Source organism: Hoplias malabaricus, chromosome 15, assembly GCF_029633855.1.
Source record: "Hoplias malabaricus isolate fHopMal1 chromosome 15, fHopMal1.hap1, whole genome shotgun sequence".
Taxonomy (NCBI): Eukaryota; Metazoa; Chordata; class Actinopteri; order Characiformes; family Erythrinidae; genus Hoplias; species Hoplias malabaricus.
Window position 1 is genome coordinate 28,780,699 of NC_089814.1, and position 18,212 is coordinate 28,798,910.

Below are 18,212 nucleotides of genomic sequence, written 5' to 3' on the forward strand. Positions count from 1 at the left end.
GCTGTTTCCTATTCAGGAGAAAATTAGCCAACTCTGGATACGTTCTGTAGTGTTGCTGCTTCTCAGCCGCTTCCATCTTTCAAACACAAGGCCAGTATTTACCTCAATTTATTTCTCTGGTCACTGACATTTTTAGAAGGGCACAGAGGCTTCACAGAGGCAATCACTTTGTGGCTGCAAGATGCTATGTTTGTGGACCTGGCAGCCTGGTGGGTTTGGACTTTAATGTGATTGTACAGGAGAGCTGAAATTCCAGTAGAGCTCCACTCCAGACTTGGCACTTCTCCAGAGAGTATACTGCTTCAATGCTGATATCAGGGATACCAGTGCTTTAATCTTGGCTTTAACCTTTATTACCAAGTACAGTAAATATATTCAAGATTGCTCCTTTAATAATAGGGGTGTATATTACAGTATTCTGTGTTACAAAGCACATGCCAAATGGTGTTTGGACACTCACTGATAGTATTTCTACATTGTTCCTACCTTGGCAAACATGGTTCTCTTCATAAACAAATTTGAGATAGTCCAGGGTGTGTTTCCACTTTCAAGTGATTCCAGCAGCCTCTAGACCCACTGCGACCCTGAACTGGATAAGCCGTTGTAGCCAATGAATAATGTGGAAAATATTCTTATTTAGACAAACATTTTTATCTGTGATTTGCAATCTTCCAATACACATTTTGTTAATTGAACTGTGACAAATGGTCACAAATGGAGCACCATGTTTGTAAAAATGAAAAAACAATTTATATATAAACTTAACACAAATTAGATTATTTCTTTGTTGTAAAAATGCCTTGAAGTAATAAAGGCATGTACTAATGTTTCTGCATGCTTCAGAGATAAGGCATTTCTAATCTTGGCGATGTTGCGAAGATGTAAAAAAGCTGTCCTAGTGATAGGTCAATTATGATGCCAAGATTTTTTGCTGCTGAACCAGGCTTAACTGGAAAGTCAGTGAGATTTAAAATTAAATCTGATCATTTATTTCTTGTCGCCTTTGGACCCAAAAGCAGGACCTCGGAAGTTAAGCAACACCCAGCCTTTCACATCTTTTACACAGTCCTCTATTTTCTTTAATCTTTGTTTGCCATCGGGCTTGGCTGAAATATACAATTGTGTGTCGTCTGTGTAACATTGAAAGTTAAAATCATGGTTTCTTATAACTGTGCCTAGCGATAACATGAATAATGTTAATAACGGTCCTAAAATAGAGTCTTTCAGAATTCCAAATCTTATTTTAGAATAATTTGAAGATAAATAGTTTACTTTTACAAATTGATAACATTTTGTTAAGTAAGATTTGAAACATAATAGGGCTGTTCCTGTAATTCCAACCATGTTTTCTTACCTTTCTAGGAGAATACTGTGGTCTATCGTATCAAAAGCTGCGACGAGGTCAAGAAGCACCAACAGGTATACGTGGCCTTGACCAGAAGCAAGAAGAAGATTGTTTGTCATCTTGACTAGAGCTGTGTCAGTGCTATGGTGTAGCCTGAATCTAGATTGGAATTTTTCATATATATGATTCTTATGTAGATATGAACTAAGTTGTTGGGCCATGGCTTTTTCTAAGATCTTGGATAGAAATGGCAGATTAGAAATAGGTCTGTAATTAGACAATGTGCTAGCATCAAGATTTGGTTTCTTGATCATAGGTTTAATAACTGCTAGTTTGAAAGCTTTGGGTACATGGCCCAGACTAAGGGATGAATTCACTATAGTTAAAAGAAGATTGATAATAGCTGGTTGTACTTCTTTGAGTAATTTTTTGTGAATTGCATCAAGTGTGCAAGCTGTACAGTTTGCGGAGGTGATAATCTTCAATAGTTCTAACTGTGGGAGTGGGTAAAAGGTTTTAAGTCTGTCTTTTACAATTTCGTTATGTTTTGTAACAGCCACATGGGGTGTCAGCCAGGTTGGATTTATAACTGTGGGTTGAGTTTGTTGTCTAATATTCTCAATTTTATTATTAAAAAAGTCCATAAAGACTTTACTGGTGAGAGTTGCCGAAATTAGTTGTTCAGAACCTGCCTGATTTTTTGTAGTTCTGGAAAACACACTGAACAGTAGGATTATTTTTATTATTGGAGATCAGCGAGGCCAGATATGCTGAGCGAGCTTTGGTGAGGGCATTTCTATATTCTATAGGCTGTCCTTCCAGGCAGAATGGAACACTTCCAGCTTGGTTGATCGCCATTTCCACTCTAGTTTTCATGATGTTTGTTTTAAGATACAGGTTTTATTATTGTACCATGGGGCGAGCTTTTTCTGTATCTTTTTTTTCTTTTAAGTGGTGCCACATTTTCTAAAGTAGATTTATAAAGTAAATTGTAGGGAGGTAGATGGTTTTATTATACACTTTGTAGAATGAGGGGACATACATATATTATGGCTAAGCTCCAGATTATCTGTGAGGATAATCTTGAATATGTGGGCTCTGAATTGAAGTGGATGCACAGGAGTCTTTGACGCAGGATGCTAAGCATTTGTTAGACAAGGCTGTTTGAGCTATTTTAGCAAAGGTAAGCCCAGGATATCTTTGTTTGCAGGTAATGTTTAATAAGAGAGAAACTGTTTAAGCAGCTTCTGCAGTAATTGTGAACATTTCAGTGACATAATTTTTTTTTTGTTCCCTCATTGCTGGTTTACAGTCAGTGGCTCAATGATGAGGTCAATCAGAAAAATACAATGAGGTCATTCAGGAAAACAAATTACAAATCCCTGTTAGAGTGGGTTCCCTTTCAGGTCACAAACCTAATTTTGAATTGTTAGGTGTATTCCTACAAACATAGTGTGTTCACAGCTGAAACCAAAGTTTTTCAGCACATACCATGATGATATCCAGCTTTTTTCGAGCTCGGTCGAAAAAAAAAAAGCTCAAAAAGAGTTATGGCACAGTGGACCCTTTATCTCTTTTCTGATTTGAGAAATGAAAAGAATAGTAATTAAAAAAAGAAAGGAATTAAAAAAAGGATATAGCTTTATCTGATGGTTTTCTGGGCAGTGGTCAGCCTTGGCTCCCATCAAATATGGTGCAAATGTGGGTTAGTTTGCTGGATAGCAGTAAAGCTCCAAAAATCCTGACCAGAACCAGTTCAATATTCAAAGTGTTCATTTGGTCGAAAAGAGCTGCATAGAAGACAGTCATGAAGACTGATTCATTCCACCTGCTTTCAGATGCATCAGTGTGAAATTCCAAAGCATAATCCAATGCTTGCCACAACCACTTTTTATACCCAATCATGTTGTCAATTGACATAATTAGCGTTAATTGGTCTTCCAGCTCTTTGTTATATGCTCGATTTCCTTTTTCCAGCCACTTATTGCTACTTGTCCCAACTTTTTTGGGATTTGTTGACACTGAAATTTTGAATCAACATATTTTTCCTTTAAAATGTTACATTTACTCAGATTAAACTTTTGATCTGTCATCTATGTTCTATTACGAATAAAATATTGACATTTGCCATCTCCACATCATTGCATTCAGTTTTTATTCACAATTTGTTTAGTGTCCCAACTTTTTTGGAATCCGGTTTGTATTTTCTTTTTAAATTATGCTTAGTGCCGCCCTAATTTCTTCAGACATTGATTATACTTGGGGCACTTTTTTTTTTTTTTACAAAAAATGCTACTATATGAAATTAAGGCATTTATAAAAGAGTGATGATTAGTAGTTTACTTAATGTTTTTGCAGCCTTATTGCTTGTGTGCTATGAGGAATGTGTGGATTCATTCATTCATTGTCTGTAACCGCTTATCCAGTTGAGGGGTCTGGGGCCTACCTGGAATCACTGGGCGCAAGGCAGGGACACAACCTGCAGGGGGCTAGGTTTTCATGCCCCTCCAGAAATATATATCAAAGTATGTGGAAATTACATGTACTAGGAGAAGTTTAATGTATTTTATGACCTAGTGCTTTTCTTTGCAGAATTTTGGACCACTCAGCCCAAGTGCCAAAAGCCTGTCCCCAAAAAGCCTCACCTCTTATGTGGCCACCAACAATGGCAGATCAAGGCCTGAAATGCAGTACAGCAACCCTGCCACCCTTTTTGCCAACAATGGGAATGGGGTCTTACCCAAGCAAATGGCCAGACTCAGACTCAGTGCTTCACACAGGTATGTCTTGAAATTTAATTTTACAAGAGTAGTGCTCTTGCTAACAAGGCCTAATATATTGAAGAAAAAGATTAACAAGACATATGTTTAGTCAGAACTGTATGACAGTCATATCACCCTTCTTAAAAAGAAATCATCTTAAGTTTCTAATCTAGGAAGGTAATGATTATGTTCAGCTTTTTCAAAATAGCAATTGGATTTACTGGTTTAGTCACTGTAAAACATTCTCCTGTTAAGACTGTAAACTTTTTACACTGAAAACAGTTTGACAACCTGTCATTATTAGAGTAATAATGTAGGCTAATTTACCAAAGGCCTGCAAGTCATCTAAACTTAGTAGTTTGTTTAAATAATATATTTAGAGAAACAAGGATTGATCTGCAGGTCAACGAAGAAACAAGAATCGCCTTAGAGGTCATAATGAAAGACTTAAATCCACAAATTGTGGTGATCACCTGGAGTTACTTTCATTTTTGCCAGACTATGACAAGGTTCGCTTCTGATTAATTTGTATACTCACACTCCCAGGTCACTGGCTATTCACTGGAGCTCATTGTTCAAGTATCTGTGCATCATAGAATGTGGTTTTTCACTGTGTAATGAAAAAAAGTTTAGATGGAGGATTTCTGTAGTTAAAGATAATAAAATTTAAAATATTCAGTATTGAGCAATAAAAAAATATCAGGACAGTATGTGCAACAGACACATCATCAGTAACATTAAGAAAATATTTTCATAGAATGTTTTATACTGTCCCTGAAATTAATTAAATTCTAACTGTCAAGAAAGCACATAATCATTATGCAGCATATGGCTTTAAGAACAGCCTACCAAACCCTTTCATAATGGAGACACAAATAGCCAGTGTTCTGCTGTCTCTAGAGCAGTGTGGGGTGAGAATGAAAGAGACCTGTGGATAAAACAAACAAAAACTTGAAAAGGAGTGGTCAGCTCACGAATTTTGCTGATTTTATCAGTGCATACACTGTCCAAACATAGAATGGGAATACAGTGCTGCACATTGGTTCACGGATTTGTCTGAAACAGTAGCCTATGAGATAATTTAGTGGTCAGTGAAAATGGTCAGTGAAAATGACAAATTATTATTATAATTACATATACATAATTATATACAATAATAATGTTATATTTATAATTTAAAAAAAGCAGAGCAGAGTTGAGTATGGCCCATGCAATGGAAAAGCACCATATCGTGTTGTTAATTAGTTGCTAGTTGTTTACTATTGTTTTGTAATAAGTGTAGGAGTAAGGGAAGGAGGTAAGTGCAGGAGGCTTTATTAATATAACTTAAAAGGAAACTGACCCACAAACAAGAAACACTGACAAGGACTATATAAAGACAACACCAACAAGAAACACCTGGGTACTAATTAAAACACATGACACTAGAAAACCAAAGGGAAGGGTATCACATGAACAGGGAACAATCAGGAAGCAGACACAAGACAGGGGGTAATAGTCTCATGACAAAGGGAGCACAAACAAGGAACAAAAACAGAACAGAACACAAAACAGCATGTTACAGGTTTCAGTAGGGAGTTGCTATAGTGTAAAGGTATAATCTTCTGATAAATATTTAAATATTTTAAATGATAATAAAGGCATTAACATTAAATACTTTTGGTGTACCTACTCAAATTTATTTTAAAATGGACAATTTACAAAATTTTCTATATTGATATATATCAATGTGGATTAATGTGTTCCAACTCCAAAGAAGAGCTAATGTAGCCCTCGTTGCTAAAATAGGTAATACTAGCTATGTTAAAAAGATTTCAGAACCACCGTGCATTGCAGCTTGCGGCATTTAAGGCTTCATAGCTGCAACCTGTCAGAATGCCAATACAGAATCTTGCCCTTTACCAAAAATGCTTAGCTTTTTAGCATCAAAATTGTACTATGCAGCAATGGAAGAAGGCAATCTGATCTGATAAATTGTGTTTTCTTTCACATCATGTGGATGAACAGTTTCTTGTGCATCCCTCACCTGGGGAACTATTGATATCACTATGTGTAATGATATACTATTGAAAGAAATGCAAGCCAGTGGAGGCAGTGTGGTATTCTAATAATGATCTGCTGGGAAACCTTGGGTAATCTTTCTCACATTCAAACAGATATTATTTTCACATATATTACCTACTTGATAACTGTGGCAGAGTACACACCTTTCATGGCAGTGGTATTCCCTAGTAGCTGTGGCCTATTTTGGCAGGACAATACACTCTGTTCTTCATGTTACAAAAATTTCCATCCAGTCAACTGTGGGATGTGCTAAAAAACAAGAGTGATCAGGACCCACTTTGCAGCATACAGGGCTTAAAGGATCTGCTGCTAATTTCTCAGTGCCAGATAACAAAGGACATCTTCAGAGGTCTTTTGGTGTCCATGTCTCACTGGGTCACAGCAGTTTTGTTCAGTAGTATTTTTCAACAGTTCAATATGGCTTCAATTTGTGCCCGGTACCCAAAATGAGAGATGAACAAAATTTGTGAAATAGCAGCAAACACTACATTTACATTCATGGCATTTTGCTGACACTCTTTTACAGAGTGACTTACATATCAAAAGTGCTGATATCAAATTTTCCTAGAAAGGCAATATAAAAGTTTAAACTAAGGCAGCAGGACCTGATGGGTTTCCCTCAAAATAGTACAAGGATATTAAATATCAGCCGACCCCAGTAATGAAGGTCATATTTAATCATGATTAAGACTGGCATAGCTATTCCTCTTGGAGGAAGCAGTAATATCTTTGATACCAAAAGAATGTAAAAACTAAGTTCAATATGGAAATTATTTGCAGATAAGTGTAATAAGTTTACAATTAATATATATATTTATTCATTTATTTATTTTTGTAAAATAACACTTTAAAGTAGAAGAATATGTGGGTTTTGACGACTTTTGAGTTTTGATATTTTTAGAGACATCACCTGGGATTCATAGATGTGGATTTATATGTAGAACTTTACCAGAAAATTTTTGAGTTGTCCAAATTTATTTATTTGATATTTATTCAAGTCTAAATAGAGGATCACATTTGGTGTCTCATAGTGTTCTATTGAGCATCGAAAAATTGTTTTTTGGAAAAAAAAAAATACATGAGATTATGAGATACCTCATAATTTGTCTTTATATTTACATAACTTATACCTCCCCAATGCAAATAAGACAGATCTAGCATATGACACCTCAATCATGCATATATCTTATAAAATATGAACGTTATGAAGCAGAGAATGTGAAATTACAAGACTGGAACCACCAGTGGTTCATCGGAGTCAAAGAACTGAAATGGACCTGGACAGAGTAACATACTTTTTCCAGTGTAACATACTTTTAAGTTGGATAACATGTTACATGATAGAGATAGGAACCATTTTAGGAATGTTTTGATCTGGAGCAAATCTGTACTGCCTCAAAAATGTAAGTTTTTTTTTTTCTAAGCCCAGAGCCATCACTGCAATCCCCTGGCATTCCCAATAGTTTTGACACAGTGTCTGATGTCTACAAGATGTTGCAGGACCAGGAAGAGCCTGTGCCTGTACCCAAACAGTCTGGCTCATTTAAATATCTACAGGGAATCCTGGAAGCTGACAATGGTGGTGAGTACAACTGATCAAATGAGTCAGGAGGGTGTATTATGCTAGCAAATCTTGGACTTTACTATTACTATTGTAATGTTATTATGCAAACATGTTTACATTATCATTGTTGCCATCAGACATAATGTTTTTGTTTTCTAACAGAAATAATATCAAGGTTGATATATTATTTAATTTTAAAATTGCTACTGAATGAGTTCCTCTGCCTAATGATAGCACTGTGCACAGTGTGGTCAGCATTGTCCATGATGGTCAGTAGTTTACTAAGGGCACTTCTAACTGCCACTGATGTAAAAGACTCCAGCTCTGTTCCCAGCACAGAGCCAGCTTTATGGCTCAGCTCTCTTCACCATGATGGTCCAGTACAGTGAGCGCATTACTGCAGCTGCTGCACCTAACCTACGGTCAACCACACAATCCCTCTTCCCATCACTCGTGAATAAGTTCCCAAGATACTTGACCTCCTTCATAGAGCTGGGCGATATGGACCAAAAATAATATCTCGATATTTTTTAGCTGAGTGGCAATATACGATATACAGGGGTTGGAAAATGAAACTGAAACACCTGTCATTTTAGTGTGGGATGTTTCATGGCTAAATTGGACCAGCCTGGTGGCCAAACTGTTAATTAATTGCACATTGCACCAGTAAGAGCAGAGTGTGAAGGTTCAATTAGCAGGGTAAGAGCACAGTTATGCTCAAAATATTGTAATGCACACAACATTATGGGTGACATACCAGAGTTCAAAAGAGGACAAATTGTTTGTGCACGTCTTGCTGGCGCATCTGTAACCAAGACAGCAAATCTTTGTGACGTATCAAGAGCCACGGTATCCAGGGTAATGTCAGCATACCACCAAGAAGGACGAAACACATCCAACAGGATTATCTGTGGACGCAAGAGGAAGCTGTCTGAAAGGGATGTTCGGGTGCTAACCCGGATTGTATCCAAAAAATATAAACCACGGCTGCCCAAATCACGGCAGAATAAAATGTGCACCTCAACTCTCCTGTTTCCACCAGAACTGTCCGTCGAGAGCTCCACAGGGTCAATATACACGGCCGGGCTGCTATAGCCAAACCTTTGGTCACATGCCAATGCCAAACGTCGGTTTCAATGGTGCAAGGAGCGCAAATCTTGGGCTGTGGACAATGTGAAACATGTATTGTTCTCTGATGAGTCCACCTTTACTGTTTTCCCCATATCCGGGAGAGTTACAGTGTGGAGAAGCCCCAAAGAAGCGTACCACCCAAACTGTTGCATGCCCAGAGTGAAGCATAGGGGTGGATCAGTGATGGTTTGGGCTGCCATATCATGGCATTACCTTGGCTCAATACTCATGCTAGATGGGCACGTCATTGCCAAGAAATACGGAACCATTCTGGAGGACCATGTGCATCCAATGGTTCAAACATTTTATCCTGAAGGCGGTGCTGTTTATCAAGATGACAATGCACCAATACGCACAGCAAGACTGGTGAAAGATTGGTTTGATGAACATGAAAGTGAAGTTGAACATCTCCCATGGCCTGCACAGAAACCAGATCTAAATATTATTGAGCCACTTTGGGGTGTTTTGGAGGAGCGAGTCAGGAAACGTTTTCCTCCACCAGCATCACGTAGCGACCTGGCCATTATCCTGCAAGAAAAATGGCTTAAAATCCCTCTGACCACTGTGCAGGACTTGTATATGTCATTCCCAAGACGAATTGACACTGTATAGGCTGCAAAAGGAGGCCCTACACTATACTAATAAATTATTGTGGTCTAAAACCAGGTGTTTCAGTTTCATTGTCTAACCCATGTATATCTCAGTATTTTTCTTCTCATGAGATAACAAAAAGGCACTTTCCCAAATGTCACACAGGAACTTTTATTAACATTCAGTTGTAGATGTCCGTAACACATTGCTCAAAAATATCTATTAGCATATATTAAATAATAATGCTCCATAAATAAAATAAGGTTCTTTTCCTGCATAACAGAAGACTCATAGCTGTGCTATTAAACTGTAAACAGAAAACAAACAGAGCAAAAATAGCAAAAATGGTTTTGTTTTTTAAAAAGTCAGTTTCCTGTGAAGCAGACTTCACTAAAATGCTTCCTCCTGTGTGTACTCCTGTACATCTAGTACTTTGTGCAAATGACAATGACAATTAAATAAAAAAAAAAATCCATCCTTCAGTCATCAGTAGGGCGGGGCAATATGGACAAAAAAACATATCTCAATATATTTTAGCTGAATGGCAATATACAATACGATATATGTTGTGAAAAATAATGTGAATGAAATTCTGTAATTGAAAGTAGTGAAATAAATCGGTTTTGGGAAGCTTGAATTTTGTGGAGACGTCTCTAAAACTTGCAAATACGCCATCTATAAACAAGTCACTGAATTTGTTTAGACTGAGTTTCTGCCATTTTGCAAAGGAAAAATCTAACTTTGCTGGGGAAAATTGATGATTATTACATATAGGGCTTTGTAATGAAAAGACTAATGGTTTAAAATTTCGGTGGAATTGTACCCAAATTTTAAGAGTGGATATAACAACTGCACATGTAAATGTGCACATGAAAAAAATAAGTGCACACGTGTACTGTAAAATCAAGAAAGGCAATTTCTTGTCGATGGACAGGAGCTGGACTCCATTTCGCACCTTTCTGCCTGTGGGGACTGCATTCAGTGTATTAGTTTTTGTAAATTTGCTGCCCAGTAATAGTACATTAAGTTGGGTAGTGCAAATCCACCCTGAGACCTTGGAACTTGCAAAGCTGGGTGATTTAAAGAAAAGCATTCACTCTTAGAAAAATTTAGTTTATATCCGGAGAAGCTGCCGAATGTGTGTAATATTTCAATTATGTTATGAATACAGGAAACGGGGTCTGAGACAAATAATAAGAGATCATCATCATAAAGGCTTACTTTATGCTCCACTCCCTTCTACAAATTCCTTTCAAGGATTGGGAGGCTTTGAGCATAATAGGCTTAATAGCTAAAGCGAATAGGAGAGGGCTAGTACCAAAAAGGAGTAGGAGTAGGTCTAGTACCCCTCTTTAGTGGGAAAACCTGTGAACGTGATTTGTTTTTGATTACTGATGCCTTTGGTGCTGTGCATAATAGATAGATCCATGAGATCATTTTTGGACCAAAGTTAAATCTTTCCAGCACAACGAATAAATCAAATCAAATCAAATCAAATTTATTTATATAGCGCTTTTCACAACTGATGTTGTCACAAAGCAGCTTCACAGAATTCCAGTAAGACAAGATTTGACATGAAATGTAAAGACAAATGTAAAACCCTCAAGTGAGCAAGCCAGGGGCGACAGTGGCAAGGAAAAACTCCCCCAGCTGAGGAAGTAATTCCACTCCACTCTGTCAAAGGCCTTTTCAGCATCTAAAGACACAATTACCTGAAGATGAGGATTGTCTGAAGATGCGGTGACTCCCAGCAGTCTACGGATGTTAGTAAAAGAATGACGGTTTTTCATGAACCCAGTCTGGTCTGGTGAAATCAAATCTGTAATTATGGCATCCATCCTGGATGCTATAACCTTAGTGAAAATTTAAAATTGATATCAGTCTATAAGAGCTACACCCCAGTGGGTCTTTATTTGGTATCAGAAAGAGAGTAATTGAGGCTTCAGTGAGAGTTTGAGGTAAGTTTCCTTGGCTTTGAGAGTGTTCAAACATTTCTAAATTAGGGGGGCTAATTTATCTGAGAATATACGCCCCCCCATAAGCTTCACAAATAACAGATTATTGTGATATTTCATGAAGATTCACCTGTTTTTTTTTTTTTCTGGAAATCTCCAGAATTTCTTGCTCATTCTCCTTATTTTTTAAAGCTCCATTCTATAAGATTATTTTGTTAAAATTGAAAGGCTGCAAGGGAAAACTAAACATGAAAATATGTGTACTGCTGAGTCACCCTCTAAATCCCAAATAGAAAATTTCCCCCAGTTTCTCAAACATAGTACCATATGCCTACTGTAAAAACACAGTGCATTGCCTTCATTGAAATATACATTTTTAATAACTTGTATATTTTACAGAACTAAAGTTTTTTACAACAAGATATTGTCAATAAATAGCATTAGCTAGATATAACCATTTATATGATCACAATAATTGTTCCAACAATATGAAAATGTTTTTTTACCAAACACTTTTTATATATAAAGGTACTTACCAGGACTGGCCATGAAAATTGTGATATTTGGATATTTGTTCGTTGGTTTAGGTGTTTGATTCATAATTTAGAGATAATAAATAATAATTTTGGATAAATATGGCGATAAAGACAACCCTCCACTCCACATGTATTTAGCCTTGTCAACATAAAATCTTAAAACGAAGCCTAAAACAGCCTAACACGCTACAGCAACCTACTTACAACAAGGCATGTCAAAACTACAGTTCATAGTGTCAGCTTTACAAATGAAAAGGTGAAATTAGAACACCTCCAAGAAGCTCTGGTTTATTTGTGTACACTCTGTGCTCTTAGTGGCAACATGTGGCGCATGGGTTAGCGATCAACTGGGTTGCTGATTTTCTGAACAATAGACCTGGCCCCAAGTATTCAGGTATTCAGATATTTGTTTCTTGGGTATGTATTTGGTTTCAAATTTTGACATTTGGATATTTTTGAATAAATGTGATTATCGATAAAGGCAACACTCAACCACATTCAGGCTCTCCAGCAGTAAAAACAGTGCTCTCCCCACTCCACCCGTATTCAGGCTCATCAACATAAAAGTCTTTGTGCAAGTGAAGCCTAAAACTCAGTCATATAAAACATGCTAAACATGCTAAAATAACACTTACAATGAAGTGAGGTGCACAGTTCATTTTGTCAGTTTTGTGCCTGAAAATACAGCACCTCCACTCAAAATGGTGTGTCCTTAATTAATGAGATAGTTAGCAGGTTAGCAAGCGTAGGTAGCGAGTGAAGCCACGCTTTGAGCCACGGAGCAGCCTGGAGAGAGGGGTGTTAAAGCAGGTGGTCGCAAGCAGATTTTGTTAATTACAACAATATGCACTGTACACTGTAGAGGTACTGTTGTGATGGTTGGTAATGTAGCATGTAAAAATCACATGGAACTGGTGGCACTGAGCATGCCTTAACGGTGCCAGTGGGGCTAGGTACAGCCTTAGTAACCAGGGAGGCCAGTGTGGATTTATGTTTGTTGATGGTTAAGAAATGACTGTAAGCCGGCTTGAGGGGGAGGTGCCTACCTGATGACTTCCTGTGAAGAGCTAGTGATGCAGAGGGTGTTTTGTGTACTCAGGTGATGGGCTCAATGATTAACCATAAATGTTAAGGGTAGCTGGTTGCTGATCGGATCATAAACAGCCACAGCAACCATAGGGTGTAGCTGTAGGATTGAAACAATGGAAATTGTCTGGCTGCTGGTAGGAAGAGAGTGGGGTGTGCCCTATGTAAAGCTCTAATGTATTGGCATAGGACGTTTTACATCTTATCTTGTGTATTATAATTATTATACACCACCCCACTCTCAGAGTATTCGAATAGTCACCAAATATCCCAGCCGACGCTCCAAAGCCCAAAAAAATGTTATTCAAGACAGCCCTAGTACATGCATGAAAAAAAAGAAAGAAAATAAATAAACTACATAATGCTGGGGATCTGCTACGTGCAGAGATAAAGAAGCAAAACCTAGAAATGCTTTACCATTGTGATGGAAATTTGTTTATAGAAATGATTCATAATCAATAGAGATATTTTTAATCAGCAATGACCACGCATGCTTGTGTAACTGAAATTGTTTTATTCCTAATTCTCTGTGAGACAGCAGACTTATGTGTGTGTGTTTCAAATAACAGCATATCGACACCTTCCGTTCAATCAACTCCCTTTGCCTCCAGACCACAGAGGGGAGATAACTGAGACCAAAGGGGTAGAGGAGGATGCACAGGGCACGTCTGGAAGGGTGTTAGAAATACAGGAGGGAGTGGAAAACAAATGGTGGGAGACTTGGAGTTACGGGAACAGGATACATTGAAAGGTGATTGAAATGTAAAATAGCGAACAGATGGTGAACTTCAAAGGGCTTTCCAGGTATAAGAGACGCTAATCAAGAAACGGTCAGTAGAGAGGAAAACAGTGTTGTCCTCTCTCGTTAATAAATTGCTTCTTTATTTGATGCCGACTCAGAGACTCAGCTTTCTTATTTCTGTCATAATTTTCCACCACACCATATAGCTTTGCATAAAGCAGATTACATTTGACATCCCAGGGCATAACACATTCATGCAGTCACTCATACAATCACAGCTATGGGCAATTCACACAGACAATCCACCAATCTATCTGTTGTTTTTGGACAGAGGAATGAAACCCTCACAGACATTAAGGTGACTCTCTCTCTCTCCCCACAGTGGACAAACCTGGAGGAAGGGGGATGCAATCTCCAATTCGTTCCCCCATGCTCAGCCCCATTACCCCTCTTGTTGGCTTACAAAAGCTGTCCCAATGCACACGCTGTGGGAATGGCATTATGTGAGTATTACTTTTCAGTAAGTGCTATCTTTATGTAGGCATAAAAGCAGTTACTTTATAGCAGATGTGTTGTACATTTTCAAGCTTCTGACTGGGTACCTTATTTATCTGGAACTTTATAGTATTATCTATATTACATTAATGTCAAATTAAGGTCACAGAGGGAGTGTGTTGTTTTCACAGCTGCAGGGATGACAATGAGGTGGGTGTACATGAAAGGAAATAAGCCTATTAACAAAAACAAAATAAAATAAAACAAAACAAATAAATCAGAAAAAAATAAACACAAGCAGGCCACAACCTAGAAACAACCCAACAAAACTAAACAAAAACAAACTGGAGACAGCCTTGAACCAATATAGACATGAGTTAAACACTGAGAGGGTCTAGGGCAGAGACAAGGGAAGAGATAGGTACAAAACAAAAACAGCCATGTGCCCACAAAGGAACAACAAAGCAGGAACACACGAGACAGGGCAAAAGCATGACAGCTGTAACTTGCATGTGGATGTCAGGTGTCAATTAGAGGTAACATAATATACATACATTAATATGTACTGACTATTTATGTTTACATTTATAAAGCTTCCTGTCACAATTCTATGACATTCAATATACCTGAAAAGTAAAATATATTTTATTCTTTAATTATTTTTTGTGCTGCAGTGACACTATTGTGGTAGTGGTGTGTTATTGTGGCTGGAGTTTTTAATCACCTCAATGCCATTGCTGGACAGAATAGGTCACCAACCAAAAATATCCAGTCAGCAGCGTCATATAGGAAAGGTCATTTTACCACTAATGACAGAATAGAGGAGGATTAAATATACAGCAATATATAAACTAATCTCACAGATTTAGGATTTGCAAGGTGGACCAACAATATAGGTCTGTAAGATACAGATAAAAACCCCAGAAGCATTGTCTGATCCACTTACTAACACGCCAACAGCCAAAAATAAAAATACTTGCTTTGGAGTGGGGCGGCACGGTGGCGCAGCAGGTAGTGTCGCAGTCACACAGCTCCAGGGCCCTGGAGGTTGTGTGTTCGATTCCCTACACGTTGGTAGGTGGATTGGCGACTCAAAAGTGTCCGTAGGTGTGAGTGTGTGAGTGAATGTTTGTGTGTCTGTGTTGCCCTGTGAAAGACTGGCGCCCCCTCCAGAGTGTATTCTCGCCTTGCGCCCAATGAATCCAGGTAGGCTCTGGACCCACTGCGACCCTGAATTGGATAAGCAGTTACAGATAATGAATGAATGAATGAATGAATGAATGCTTTGGAGTGGTCCTGTAGGGCTGAAGAACAAGGTGAAAAGGCACTACCAAAGTGTACAGCATTAAAATGATTACAGTCTGACAAGAAGTGTAGAAACAAGAATGTTATTTTATTGTTGACAACAATAAAACAATTAAAAAAACAAACAAACAAAAAAAACAACATTTTCCAACTTAAAACTAAATGATAACATGATGAATTACCAATAGATTGAGGATAGGTCCCCCCTTGTGAACATTGGTTCCTCCCAATGTTTCTTCCTTAGCAGAGGGAGTTTTTCCCTTGCCATTGTCACCCTTGGCTTGCTCACCTGGGGGATTTTTACATTCTTTACATTTTTACATTTCACGTCAAAACTTTGTCTTACCGTAATTCTGTGAAGCTGATTTGTGACAACATCAGTTGCAAAAAGCAGTATACAAATAAATTTGATTTGATGATTTCATTTGACTGTAATGACAGTCATTAACTTGGTCTTCTGATGGCAAATGTTATCAACAGTTAAATTCAGTTAAAAGATATTTCATGTTGTAAGGTTATTTTCTTTAATAGACAAACTGCTATTTTAACATTCCTTATTCAGGTTTCTGAAAAGAAAATATAGAGCTGTTGTTCCATTACATTTTATGCTTGTGATTTTTTCCCCCCAGAGGTACAATTGTTAAGGCCAGAGATAAACTTTATCACCCAGAGTGCTTCATGTGTGATGACTGTGGTTTGAACCTCAAAGAAACAGGCTACTTCTTCATTGAGGACAACCTGTATTGTGAGAATCACGCCAAAGCCCGGGTACAGCCCCCTGAAGGCTATGATGTGGTGGCTGTCTACCCCAACTCCAAAGTGGAAATGTTCTAATCTTTCTAATCAAAGGAAGAAGAGATTTTCAAGCTCTCATCAGCTATTTTTCAGGGCCTTTAATTATCTGGATTTCAGATGTGGGCAAATTTGATAGTATCCTTACTGATAACTGAAAAAGCACTTCAGTCATTCTGAAAAATTATGAAATTAAAAGCAATTGTCTCATGTATACCTGTATACATTTTGTTATGTTATATATGGAAGAAAATGAATGTGAATGCATTATTGTTTATTCTACAAAGAATTTCTACAATGGCCTGGACTTTATTGGTACTAAAAAAAAGTTTTAACATTTTATTTTAAGGTTGACTTCTTAAAGGTGAATTAACTTTTAGCAAGTAGCCCATTAACTATTAACAAGAAATTAACCATTATTTCTGTAATAGCAACTTATCAGTTGTAGGCACTTACAAATGTGTAAAATATATTTATATAAGGTATTTTTAAGATTGTTTAAATTGGTTATTAACTGTTTAGTTACTTATGTCCTAAATATTAATGCAGACAGATCTAATATGATAATTATTGAAATGAATATGAAAATGTGGGTGTCCTGTTGATGAGAAGATGAAATATGAATGAATGAATGACCAGGTTAGTATGCAACTCCATTACTGTATTTTTGCTATGAACTTTAGCTTTAATAAGCACTTTAATAAGTCATTTTTACACCATGATAATAAAAGAAACTACTGTAAACAGACACATGCTCCTTGAAATCTACAATAATAGTGAATATGCCTTTCAACTTACAAAAAAAAATCAACTGTAACCAAATGGTTATTCTGAATATTTGTTTAGTTGCCAATATTCAATATATTGTATAAATATAAAGTTTGTAAGCTTGTTTAAAAATGTTACTCTAAAGTGACTATTAACTACTTGTTAATCATTAATTACCACTTTCTAATAGTTAATAAACTATTAAGTGGCAGACCTTAAAATGAAATGTTACCAAAACATTTTATAAAGTGGAAATTTCTGGTCATAAAATCTTATCAGCTCAGCCCCGTTCAAAGCTACTATAAAATACACAATATACACACACCTATGACGACATCACAGCATCTGCATACCATATTAATGCACCACTATATTAAACCCATTTAATACATACAATACAATATTAAATTATCCTCAAACAGCATGATATCAGGAAAAAAATACAGTGCTATAGATCACTTGGGTCTCACTTTTAATGACTACGTTTTGTGGTGGAAAATTTGTGTTGATTTTTTTTTCTTTTTTTTTTTGTAAATCTTTGAATTGAATATCAATGTATTTTACAAGAATTAATACTGGCTGTTGTTATATAAAGGCAATAAGTCCCTCAAAACCATGTGTTACAATGATGTTATGAAAAGGAATGGTGTTTTGGGCACAACCTGTCATGATCTATTGCTTTAAGAAATAAATGGATTATAGTGATATTTCAAATTGACAATTTTGTTCAATTAATTTCACACATTTCAATTTTGAAATCAGACATTCAGCCTACTTGAAGAAAAGTGGTCACTCGGTTGCATGCATGATTATTGGAACATATTGCACATTCTATGAGATCAGAAAGAATATTATAGACTATTAGACTGTTAGAAAATTATAGGTTAACATAGTGAAATCTCAAGAACATCTAGGCATTTGGGTGCAAAACCTATTGCCCAGTTTCAGAAACCTCTGTCTCAGTCACAGGTCATGTGTCCTCCAGTAGGGTAATGACCCAAAACACATAGCCAAAATCACCCAAAATTGGCTAAGAACAAAACAATTAACTATTCCGAAGTGGCTATCTATGAGCC

At 37.0% G+C, this 18,212-nt stretch overlaps 1 protein-coding gene across 3 annotated transcripts in view; it reads left to right on the plus strand.

The window, feature by feature from the left end:
* The window catches only part of pdlim4 (PDZ and LIM domain 4), a 73,590-nt gene extending 55,773 nt beyond the window's left edge, over positions 1-17,817 (plus strand). Inside the window, exons 4-9 of one of the 3 annotated variants that reach the window (XR_010795559.1) lie at positions 1,363-1,419; positions 3,938-4,125; positions 7,596-7,753; positions 13,604-13,785; positions 14,159-14,279; positions 16,206-16,221. Coding sequence is in view for 2 of the 3 variants with exons in the window: in XM_066646747.1 (XP_066502844.1) it covers positions 1,363-1,419; positions 3,938-4,125; positions 7,596-7,753; positions 14,159-14,279; positions 16,206-16,410 (729 nt within the window). In the remaining variant the exon portion in view is untranslated. Of the gene's footprint in view, positions 1-1,362; positions 1,420-3,937; positions 4,126-7,595; positions 7,754-13,603; positions 13,786-14,158; positions 14,280-16,205 lie in introns of all 3 variants that reach the window. The other 2 variants (XM_066646747.1, XM_066646748.1) reach the window with 2 other exon arrangements.
* Positions 17,818-18,212: the final 395 nt, after the last annotated feature.